The 12,510-nt window shown below is 42.3% G+C and overlaps 1 protein-coding gene across 3 annotated transcripts in view; it reads right to left on the bottom strand.

Annotated features, from left to right (window-relative positions):
• Window positions 1-12,510, bottom strand: part of Nlrp1 (NLR family pyrin domain containing 1) — a 50,124-nt gene that overhangs the window by 31,849 nt on the left and 5,765 nt on the right. For all 3 annotated transcript variants that reach the window (XM_047544901.1, XM_047544900.1, XM_047544902.1), the window contains exons 5-6: window positions 9,085-10,702; window positions 5,844-6,014 (exon numbers count right to left, since the gene is read on the bottom strand). In XM_047544901.1, coding sequence (XP_047400857.1) covers window positions 5,844-6,014; window positions 9,085-10,702 — 1,789 coding nt within the window. The remainder of the gene's footprint in view (window positions 1-5,843; window positions 6,015-9,084; window positions 10,703-12,510) is intronic.

Consider the following 12,510-nt stretch of genomic DNA (forward strand, 5'->3'; position numbering starts at 1 on the left):
CAGTTTGAGTTCTTCTTTTCCTATTCATATCCCTGTAATTTCTTTGGTTTGTCTAATTGCTCTGGTTAGAGTTTCAAGGACGATATTGAATAGAAGTGGTGAAAGAGGGCATCCCTGCCTTGTTCCAGTTTTTCGGGGGAATGCTTTCAGTTTTTCACCATTTAGAAGGATATTGGCCATGGGCTTAGCGTAGATGGCCTTTACAATGTTAAGGAATGTTCCCACTATCCCTATTTTTTCTAGTGTTTTGAGCATGAAGGGGTGCTGTATTTTATCAAATGCTTTTTCTGCATCTATTGAAATAATCATGTGATTTTTAACTTTAAGTCTGTTGATATGGTGAATTACATTTATTGATTTCCTGATGTTGAACCAACCTTGCATCCCTGGGATGAAACCCACTTCATCATGGTGCACTATCTTTTTAATATGTTTTTGTATGTGATTTGCTAAAATTTTGTTGAGAATTTTTGCGTCGATGTTCATTAAGGATGTTGGTCTGAAATTTTCTTTCCTCAATGTGTCTCTGTCTGGTTTAGGTATCATGGTGATATTGGCTTCATAGAACGAGTTTGGGAGGGTTCCCTCCTCTTCTATTTTATGGAATACTTTGAGAAGTATTGGAATGAGCTCTTCTTTAAAGGTTTTGTAGAACTCGGTTGAGAACCCATCTGGTCCCGGACTTTTCTTTGTTGGTAGGCTTTTGATGACTTCTTCTATTTCATTACTTGAAATTGGTCTATTTAAATTGTATATGTCCTCCTCGTTCAGTTTAGGCAATTCACATGTCTCTAGAAACCTGTTGATGTCTTCAAAATATTCTATTTTTTTTGGAGTATAGATTTTCAAAATAGCTTCTAATTATGTTTTGTATTTCAGTCGTGTCTGTTGTGATGTTTCCTTGTTCATTCCGAATTTTAGGGATTTGGGTTTTCTCTCGTCTTCTCTTTGTTAGTGTGGCTAAAGTTTTATCAATTTTGTTTATTTTTTCGAAGAACCAACTATTTATTTTGTCAATTTTTTGTATTGTTTCTTTTGTTTCAATTTCATTGATTTCAGCTCTGAGTTTAACTATTTCCTGTCTTCTACTACTTTTGGTGTTGGTCTGTTCTTTTTCTATGTCTATCTTTGAATATATGTTTTGGGAGCAAATTTGATGGAATAACAGAATCTTATCTTATGTATGATCTTATCTCAAGCCACTTTCCTCCTTCCCTGAGCTAGAGGACTACCAACTTCTCTGCCTCCTGGTGTCACAGGGCTCCAATTAGCCTAACCTCAACTCAGTGACCACAGTTACCCTCTGTTCCCAGGGGGGCCTGGAATAGGTATGGGGAAGATCAAGGTGGGACACTTAGAACCATGGCACATTTGGTGATTTGGTGAGAACAAGTCTCTTGCACATTGCTGATCTGGATACCTCATGCATCCTAGCAATACCCTGGAGGGAGTGGTTCTCCCATCTGCTGTGAATTGGGTGGTAGAACTATGGGCACATACATGCTATCTGGCTTGACTTTTGCACCCACTCTGGGGCATGGTGCATGGGTCTGTTGACTGTTGGGAGGGGAAACCTGGCATTTGGTGGGCTGTGTGCACATATTGAATTGTGGGTGGCGTCCAAAGGAGTCTCTTTTGTGGTCTTCCTTATCTGCAGGGATGCCCCTTCCTCAAATCCCAACTTCTCCCTATATCTCCAAGGACATCTGGCCTCAGGCTCAGTGAGGAGGCTAAGGTCATCTGGCTAGGGGTGGAGAAGTGGACTGGATAAATGTTCTGGAGTCAGACAAACATGGGTTTAGGTCTCACCTTTGTCCGTTACCAGTTGACTGTGGGCAGGTTTTGTTGTCTTTGAGTTTTATTTACTTACCTATAACATGGATTTGCTAAGTCTATTGTGCAAAGTAGTTGCAAAGATCTGAGAAGATAATGAGTGCTGTGAATTTAGGATAGTGCCTGGCAGTATTTAAAGGATGCTGTTGCTGTGGGACCTGAAACCCTCAGCACCCCTCAAATTCTCATCCTCAGCTGCCATGTTTCCACAGTCAGTCTCTTTTCCTTTGTTCCAGAGGAGGCCAAGGCTCCTTCTTCAGGTATCTTTGACCCCATGTCCTTCTTACCTTCTTCTGACTTTGCTCTTTCTAGATCTTTGAGATCTCTATCCTCTTATCTTACAACTTCTCCTATGTCTATGTGATATGCTCCACTTTACATGCTCATTAAAAAAATTTCATAGAATTCTTGGTTCTAGCCCATTCAATGTATTTCAAGATAAATAAAAAAAGACATGGTCCTATATTTAGAAAATCCAAAAAAGGCTTTTCACAGTGACATACACCTGTAATTTCAGCAGCTCATGAGGCTGAGGCAGGAGGATTGTAAGTTCAAAAGCAGTCTCAGCAACTTAGTGAGACCCTAAGCAACTCAGCGAGACCCTTTTAATAAAAATATGCACTCTGACAGATGAATGGATAAAGAAAATGTTAAATATACACAATGGAATATTACTCAGTCTTAAAGAAGAATGAAATTATGGCATTTGTAGGTAAATGAATGGAGCTGGAGAATATCATGCTAAGTGAAATAAGTCAAACCCCAAAAACCAAAGACTGAATGTTTTCTCTGATAAGTGAATGCTGATCCATAATGAGGGTGGGGTAGGAAGGAATGAAAGAACTTTGGGTTGTACAGAGGGTAGGGTAGCAGATGGGGGGATGGGAAGGACAGTGGAATGAGACAGACATTATCACCCTATACACATGTATGATTACACTACCAGTATAACTCTGCACCATGTTCAGCCAGCGGAAGGAGAAGTTGTGCTCCATTTGTGTACAATGTGTCAAAATTCATTCTACTGTCATGTATAACTAATTAGAACAAATTAAAAAAATAAATATAAATATAAATATAAATATAAAAAATATAAAAGGGCTGGGGATGTGACTCAATGCTTAAACATCCCTGGGTTCAATCCCTGGTGCCAAAAAACAAACAAACATACATACAAACAAAAAATCCTCAAAGAAGTCTACCAGGAGACTTGTAGAACTGATAAACAAATTTAGCAAAGCAACAGGATACAAGATCAACATACATAGATTTATTGCTTTCCTATACTCCAATAATAAATCTGTTGAAAAAGAAATTAGGAAAACTATCCCATTCCCAGTAACCTTAAACACAATCTGGGAATAAATCCAGCCAAGGAAGTGAAAGACCTCTACAATGAAAACTACAGAACACTGAAGAAAGAAATTGAAGACCTTAGAAGATGAAAAAATCTCCTGTATTAATTCTGCATAAGCAGAATTAATGTTATCAAAAATCGCCACGCTACCAAAAGTATTACCAGATTTAACGCAATCCTACTAGAATATCAATGACATTCTTCACAGAACTAGAAAAAAACAGCTCTAAAATTCTTTTATAAGAATAAGAGAAACAGAGAAACAAGATGTATCCCATTTGTTCACAATAAAAATAAATTAAAAAAAAAAAGAATAAGAGACCCAGAATAGCTAAAGCAATCCTGAGCAAGAAGAGTGATATTGGAGGCATCACAATATTGGACCTCAAATGATATCAGAGAGTTATAGTAAAAAAAATAGCATGGGATTGGTACCAAAACAGACATGAAGACCAATGGAATAGAGTAGAAGATGCAGAGACAAATCCACATAGATATAGTCATCTGATACTCAACAAAGGTGTGGAAAACATATGTTGGAGAAAGATAGCCTTTTGACAAATGATGCTGGGAAAACTGAATATTCACATGTAGAAGAATGAAATTTGATTCCTATCTCTCACACTGTACAAAAGCCAACTTAAAGTGAATGAAAGGCCTAGGAATTAGATCAGAAACTTTACAACTGCTAGAAAAAAATATAAGCTTAACACTCCAATGTATTGGGACAGGCATTGACTTCCTTAACAAAGCGTCTAAAGTGCAAGAAAGAAAACTAAGAATCATGTGGGATGGCATCAAATTAAAAAACTTCTGCACAGCAGAGGAAACAAGAATGTGTACAGAGATCCTATAAGAATGGGAGAAGATATCTGGGCGTGGTGGTACATGCCTGTAATCCCAGTGGCTTGAGAGGCTGAGGCTGGAGGATCATGAGTTCAAAGCCAGTCTCAGCAAAAGAAAGGTGCTAAGCAACTCAGTGAGCCTCTGTCTCTAAATAAAATGCAATATAGGACTGGGGATGTAGCTCAGTGGTTGAGTGCCCCTGAGTTCAATCCCTGGTAACTCCCCACCCCAAATAAGATTAAAAAAAAAAAAAAAGAATGGGAAAAGATCTTTGCTACCTGCTCCTCAGACAGGGGATTAATATCCAGAATATATGAAGAACTCAAAAAACTTTATACCCCTCCAAAAAAACCCCACCAAATCACCCAATTAATAAATGGGCAAAAAAAATCCAAAAACTAAATAGACACTTCTCAAAAGAAGAAACACAAATGGCCAACACATATGTGAAAAAATGTTCAGCATCTCTAGAAAACAGGGAAATGCAAATAAAAATTACATTAATACTTCATTTCACTCCTGTCAGAATTGCAGTTATCAAGAATACAAATAATAAATGTTGGCTAGGGTATGTGTGTGGGGAAGGTACACTTGTCCATTGTTGGTTGGACTGAATATTAGTATAACTACTCTGTAAAGCAGTATTGAGATTCCTCAAAAGAAGAAATGAAACAACCATATGATTCAGCTCTCCCATCCATGGTATATATCCAAAAGATCTAAACTCAGTGTACTATAGGGATGCAGTCACATCAATTGTTTATGGCAGTGCAATTCATAATAGTCAAGCTGTGGAACCAGCCCAGGTGGCCATCAACAGATGAATGGATACATAAAATATGGCATATATTCATAATGGAATTTTACTCAGCCATAAAGAACTAAATTATGTCATTTGCTGGTAATTGGATGGAACTGGAGAACATTATGCTAAGTGAAATAAGCCAGACCCAGGAAATCAAGGGTTGATGTTTTCTCTCATATGTGGCAGCTAGACCAAAGTAAGGTGGTGGGGAATGGAGGAGAGAATTCCATGAAAATAGAAGAGAAATTTGTGGAGTAGAGGAAGGGGATTGAGGGGCTGGGAGGAAGGACAAGAAAAGGGAGGAGTGGTGGAAAGAATCTGAACAAACATTCCTAAATACATATATGACTATACCATAGTGAACTTCACCTTTATGTATATCCATAATGCACTAATTAAAAAGACTATAAATAGAATAAAGATCAATAGTGTAGCGGAAAGGGAACAGGGGAAGGGAGGAGAGAAGTGAAAGGGAAAGGGGAAGCACTGGGGACTGAATTGGAGCACATTACATTTCATGCTTATATAATGATGTCAAAATGAACCCCAACAGTGACATAAGCCAGAATAGAAGAACACTGCATGATCTCACTTGTTTGTAAAAAGAAATACACAAAACAATAGAATGGAGGTTACACAGGGGAGTCGGGAGAGAGAATGCTATTCCCTCTGCTTGGAATGTTTTCCCTCTTGCTTCACTTAGTAAAATCCTCTGTGTTTTTTAGATCTCCTTCAAGTCACTTCCTCAAGAGGGTTTTCTCCACAGGAGCTTTTATCTGGGCCTGTTGTCATGTTTGTTAGTATAGTTCTTTAATACAAACTGGGAAAAGATTTCTGTGTGGCTGTTTACCATAGTAGTATTGGCATCTGTCACAGTGCATGGTCAGAGGGGATCAATGGATATGTGATGAATACAAAGACTAGTCTCTCATCCTAGACTCAGTTTCTGCCTCCCATCTCCCACCCATTCCTGTTTCAGTGCATACCCCAAGCCAGACTCACCGTAAGGTCTCCAGGTTGCAAGAAGATTGTCTCAAGGTCTTACCAAGATCCTGCACTGCAGAGTGACTTAGCGAATTTCCACTTAGGTCCAGCTCCTTCAGGCCTCCACTGATCCCAAGTGTGGAGAAGAGAACCTGCCAACTGTTGTTGGTGATTGGGGTCCACCTGGACCTGAGGGAGACAGAGAGGGGCAGGAGAGATGTGACTTGAATGTGCAGAGTCTTGGTGCGCAGCACTGCACAACAGAGTGGGGTTCTATCCTCCTGAACACCAGGCCTCAATTGGCAGTGCCATTGCCAGGACTGACCCACCTGCTCCACCAACCTGGTTAGGTGCCCCTTCTCTGTGTGGTACCTTATTCTACATCCCATACAAGTGGCATACTGATATCCTCTTCCTCTGCATCTATTTCTGTTTCAGCCTGGGGGTTCCCTGAGTGTAGAGGCAGATAGTTAGTATCTCTTTTTATCTAGTACTCAGTATAGGCCCGGCATAGAGGAGGAATTTGGTGATTTGGACCGCCATCCTCCCTTCAGTGAAGACATACTCTCTTTGGCACAAAATTTTGGAGTTCCAGTGGCTAGAAAGGAGATGGGAACAAAGTCTAAGAGAGGGGCTTGAGGATGATTTTGTGATGGGATGTTGGATATGATCATATGTATACTGCATATATACTGCTGTCCAAGTTGGTTTTCATGGGCCCCTGTACCTTCTAAGGATAGCAAGATTGGTGAAGTTCCATGGGAAAGAGATGGCAAAGGGAATGTTCTAGGAGAGAATATTTGCAACCCAGATGGGAGAGGATGATGGTTTTCATATGGGAGTTTTAGAGTAGACTCTGCCTTTTATGACTTCTGCCCATGTACTTTCTCCATTTTCACTTACTACTTTAATGATCTCATCTGCTTCTGGGGTGTTATGGTTGACTATGAGGTGTCCCCCCAAACTCATGTTAATGAAGTAATATTCAGAGGTGAAATGATTCAATCGTGAGAGCTTTAAACTTATCAGTCCATTCTAGTTTGAATGGATTGGGTGGTAACCATAGGCAGGTGGGGCGTGGCTGGAGGAGATACGCCCCTGGGGGTGTGCCCTAGAAGGCTGCATCTTCCCTGTGCCTCTCGCCCTCCCTCTCTTTGCTTCCTGACTCCATCCTGAGTTGAAAAGCTTTCCTCTGCTGGACCCTTCCCCCATGATGTGTTACTTTACTTTGAGCCCAGAGCAATGGAGTTGATCATCTATGGACCAAGACCTCTGAAACCATGAACCCTAAATAAACTTTTCCTTCTCTAATCTGTACTTGTTTGGTATTTTGGTCACAGAGATGCAAAATCTTACTGAAACACAGGGCTTCAACTGCTCAAGCTATATTCCATGTTTCAGAGTGACATTTCTGTTTTCTTGCCAGATGTCTCTATTATCACACTCCAGTTACTCTTTGACCCATTAATGTCCAATCTTAATTCATCTTTTCCCCAAAGCCTCCAGAGCAGTGCAGAGGTGTGGAGCAGACTCTGAAACCAGCGACCTGCATGGAAGTCCCCTTCCCTGTGCCTCATTCAGTCCCCTTAGCAAAATCAGGATAGCAATACTACCTGATGCTGCACAGGGTTTGTGATGATTACAAGATATTGCAGAATTGCTCCCAAATCCTAGTGCAGTTATAAACATTAATGACTTCAAAAATATAAGGGGCTGGGGAGATAGCTCAGCTGGTAGAGTGCTTGCCTTGCAAGCACAAGGCCCTGAGTTCGATCCCCCGTACCAAAAAAAAAAAAAAAAAAAAAAAAAATATATATATATATATATATAAATGCTGCCGGGTGTGGTGGCGCATGCCTGTAATTCCAGTGGCTTGGGAGACTGAGATAGGAGAATTGAGAGTTCAAAGCCAACCTCAGCAAAAGAGAGGCACTAAGCAACTCAGTGAGACCTTGTCTCTAAATAAAATGTAAAATAGGGCTGGGGATGTGGCTCAGTGGTTAAGTGCCCCTGAGTTCAATCCCTGGTATCATCCCTGCAAAAAAAATATGCTACCCATGCATCAAACAAAACAAAACAAAAAGATTCTCAAGGTGGCCAGTGTTGAATGAAACAAAATATTAAAGATGAGTTATTCAAGTTCCACAAAACTAAATAACTGTAAAATAAATCAAATAATTAAAGTTTGAAAGGATGGATTTTTTTTTCAACACATACATAGCATTTTATACCAATTGAAAGGAAAAATGTAGAATTTATTCTTCAAAGTGCATGATGCTTGATTACAAGTCAAAAAATGCCTGAAGCCTCTCATTCTGCTATCTTCATTGCCTTGCTATCTCTGGCTGTCCTCCTTTCCCTTTCAAAAGCCTTTGGCCAGCCTTGTCATTTCTTCCTGGAAATTTTTTTGGTGGACTCTAGTCTCCTTGCTGTTCTCCCTGGACTGGCTGACTCAGAGCCTCTCAAATCTCCCTCTCCACTTGTGGCAGAACCCTATCACTTTCCCATGGATCTTCTCCAGGCTCCATCTGCCACCATGTATTCCAAACTTTCTTTCTCTGGCCTGGTATCCCTGGTTCCCCTTGGCCCCCACCTGGCTTCTGCCTCTCCATGTCCCACAGGTCACTGCCACCAGTAGCAACTGTATCCACAGCCTTTAAGGGCAACATCATGTTTATAACCAAGAATAACTAGAAACAATCTAAAATGGCCATGAATAGGGGAATGGTCAAACCAGCCATAGAACTCTTCTGAGGGATTATTTTGAGGCTATTCAAAATGCTGTTGTATCAGACTTAATAGCACAAGAAGATTGTCTTGAGCTATTAAGAAAAAAAAGCTGATTGATATAAAATGTATAGTATATCAAATGACTAGAAGATAAACTCAATATTTTTTTGGTGCCAAGAATTGACTTCAGGGCTGTTTAACCACTGAACCACATCCTCAGCCCTTTTTATTTGTATTTTTTATTTTGAGACAGGGTCTCACTAAGTTGCTGAGGCTGACTTTGAAGCTGCCATTCCCCTGCCTCAGGCTCCTGAGCCACTGGGATTACGGGCGTGCTCCACTGTGTCCAAGCATGCAGAGGATCTTAAGTAAGTAGAGAATGGTGGTTGGATTGGGCAGTTAGAAATCATGGTGACCTCCATCCTTTTGCCCCTGGGACCAGGTCGAGTATGAGTGCCTCCAGTGCTCAGGATGTGTGGGCTTCATGGGACTGACAGGAGCTGATGAGAGGAAAGATCAAGATACTCACAGAACAATTCCAGGAGGCCTCCATGCTTGTCTCTTCTGTCTGCTCTCATTCAGCTGAAGTCTTTTCACGTGGCTGCAGAATTTAATGCAGAAAGTGAACACCAGAAGCTCCATGTCTGTCTGGACACACATCTTTGTTCCTTGGAAAGAGGCCATCACCTGCATTAGGAATTCCTCATCCTGAGTCTCATACAAACAGTGGAGAAACTCCAGAGAGTGTAGCTGCCCAGGTGGGGATTCAGCCTCGGCCCACCACAGCAGCTCCCATTTCCTTTTCTGAGACAGCCTGCAAGTGAAGATGTTCTCCATTGCTCTTGACCCCTGATTGCTTAAGAGGCCGAATAGGAAGCGCATGGTTGGTGCCCCAAAGAGGTTGTGCCTTCCATATGCTTCTAGCAGTTCTGCTATACCTGCAAGGCCATCAGGACTTTTGCTTCTTTCCTCCTTATCCCTCAAGGCATAGGATATTGCTGCAAAGAACTCCTGGAAACAGAGATGAATAAAGCTGTAGCTCAGGGAGTTGGGGTGCTTGTGAAGAACACCCATCTTCAAGAAAATGGTAATGATGGCTCCATTTAACCGGTGCTTCCTGAGGTCACCTGCACTGAACACTGTCTTTCTTTGCCAGATGCCTTCAGCAGCCAGAGAGCAGAAGTCCCTGAGCTGTGTCCCTAGGTGTGGAGCTGGGAAGGCCTGGAAAAGGTAGTGCAGACAGAGGGCTGTGGTGGTCTGAAAGGTGGGTGGGAGTGCTTCCCCCAACTTCATCTGCTCCTTCAGGCAAGTGCAGACCAGCCAAGACACCAAGGGCACGAGACACAAGGTCAAGAGCTCAGGATTTGATTTCAGCAAAGTTAAGGCTCTGTTTGCTTGGCTTTCGTCTGTGAAATATTTGTAGAAATATTCTTTCCTGCCAGACTCAGAGAAGCCCAGGACTTCTACCCAACGTGGTTGCTTCAAAGAAGGAATGAGTTTCTTCAGATCTGTGGTTCGAGCTGTGACCAGCAAGGAGGCCTCAGGGAGTATGGCTTTCCCCAGCAAACTGCCCAGCAGTGCATGCATGGGCTGCGGCTGGCTCCAGTGCACACAGAGCTCAGAACTCTGATTCTCCAAGACCCATTTTGGTTCATCGACACCATCCAAGATGAAGAGCAATTGCTCTGGCTGAGACAGGATCTGCCCAATGGGAGCTGCAGGGGCTGCCAAATCTTCTGAGATGAGCTCAGCCAGACTCACCACCTTGTACTGGGCCAGCTCTCTGCAGCTGAAGTAGAAGACATGCTGGAAGCGGTCCCTGTACAGCTGGCCTTCCTCCCAGGCTCCTCTCACCTGCCTGGCCAGTGTTGACTTTCCAATTCCAGCAGCCCCATGCAGTATAACAGTATGAGGTTCCTCCTGGATACCTGGGTCTGGGCCAAATAATTCGCTGATCTCAATCAAATGTCCTTGTTCCTCCACTACATCATGATGCCAGCTTTTCCTGGCCAGGGGATCCTGGCCTCCAGGATGAGGTTTTTGTAGAAGTACCAGCTGTGTGAATTTTTGGTGCAAATCATCATTTTTCCAGGACTGTGTGTGGCAGAACTTTTCTTTTCTCTGGTTTTGGTATCTTTCTCCGATTCCTAAATAAGGGAGGGAACAAGGGGACAAATGGTCAGAATAGAGTTGGTCATTCATTCATTTAACAACTGAATGAACTTAGGTACCTATTCCAAGCCACATACCACACTGGTTGCAGACAATGGTGTGTTCTGGCCAGTGAAGTGGAAGGAACATGGACTTTTGAGTAGAAAATTCTAGTTCAAATCTTTACCAAGTCATACTCCCTGATGACTTCATTTCATTCAAATATTTATCAAGGGCTTACCATGGGCCAGGTGCTACTCTAGGACTGGGAATAAAGAGTGAATCACCAGACACAACTCTCTGCCTTCATTAAACCTATGACTTGGGCCATTAGCTGCACTGAGCCTGTTTTCTCATCTGTAAATTGGACATTGTGATATCTCCTTGTAGGAGGAGTGGAGGAGATCATGGATAATGGAGCAGATGCTGTTGTCTACTGAACAGCATCTTTTCAACACCCATCATTGCAGGACCTGCCAATCACATCCTTCTGCAAGCAATTGTGATTGTCTGTGGGTTCTCTTGTGGCTCACAAGTGCTGTGTGCCAGAAATACTGCTAAGTTAAATCTCTGGGGAGACCATTAACTGACAACAGATGGGGTCTTCTGCACTCAGGACAGACAACTTTGAAGCATGTTCTGTATTGTCTCCTAGACATCCTCAGCAGCATCCAACTTCAGTTGCTGCTATGGTTTGGATGTCATTTGTTTTTCTGCAAAGTCACTGAAATTTGGTTACCAATGTAGTGGTGTTGGGAGGTGGGGCCCAGTGGGAGGAATTTTAGGTCATGAGATAGGAGCTCTCATGAAGTGATTCATGCATTTCTTGTGGATATGGGTTAGCTGTGGAGGGAACTTGACTCCCTTTCTTCTCTTCTGTAGGCTCCTGATTGCTCTTCTGCCCCCTGTCCCTCCTGCCACACATGGAGCAGCACAAGATCTTTACCAGAAGCTGAGCAGATGTGACCATCTAATCTTGGACATTTGGCATCCAGAACCAGAAAGAGATAAGTAAATCCCTTTTCTTTATAAAGAGGTCTCAGTTACCTGGTCTCAGTTACTTTGTTGTAGCAACAGAAAATGGACTAAGACAGATGCTTGCAGGGGTAGCCTGCTCCATAGTGTACCTTTGCTGGGATTTCCCCTCTCCTGACTCATTTACTTCTTCACTACCAGTGCATCTGGGGAATCACCTTCCCAAAAAACTACCTGCACACACATTTCATCTCATCTCATCTCAATATCTGCTTCTGAGGGAACCCAACTTGTGAAAAATGGAAAGATACCTTGTGGATGGTGAGAAGCTGAGCTCATGTAAGGGATTGTTCCCCATGGAGGGACCTCAGGCTTCTAATTTAGTCATTGTTACAATCTCTCCCCATCTTTCTCTTCCCAACAGTTTGAATGCCTCTCACTTTCCCCCTTAGATGAGGTTTAAAGGTGATATAGATAATTCATCTGGGATGGTGAAGCCCAGTTCATCCCAGAACACCTGCTGGGCTATATCTAGAGGTGAAGGTTGCTTCTTGTCTTACCTTTCAGGTGGGATGAAGAAAATCTGGGGAAAGTTGGGAGTGTGGAGTCAATTCATATTATTAGTCCTTGTGAGACTGCAGCTTCAGGGGCCAACTCACCTCTGAAATCGTAATCTATACGTCTGTCTTTATGGTTTCTTGTGAGAACATTTCTAGTAATGGGAGCATCTTCTAGGAACAACAGGATGGTTACCTGGGGCCATGGTTCACCCTGCTCAGGCTGTGCCAGTTGAGATGCCAAGAGAGGATTACCTCTTCTGATGTCACTT

This window comes from Sciurus carolinensis, chromosome 3 (genome assembly GCF_902686445.1).
Source record: "Sciurus carolinensis chromosome 3, mSciCar1.2, whole genome shotgun sequence".
Taxonomy (NCBI): domain Eukaryota; kingdom Metazoa; phylum Chordata; class Mammalia; order Rodentia; family Sciuridae; genus Sciurus; species Sciurus carolinensis.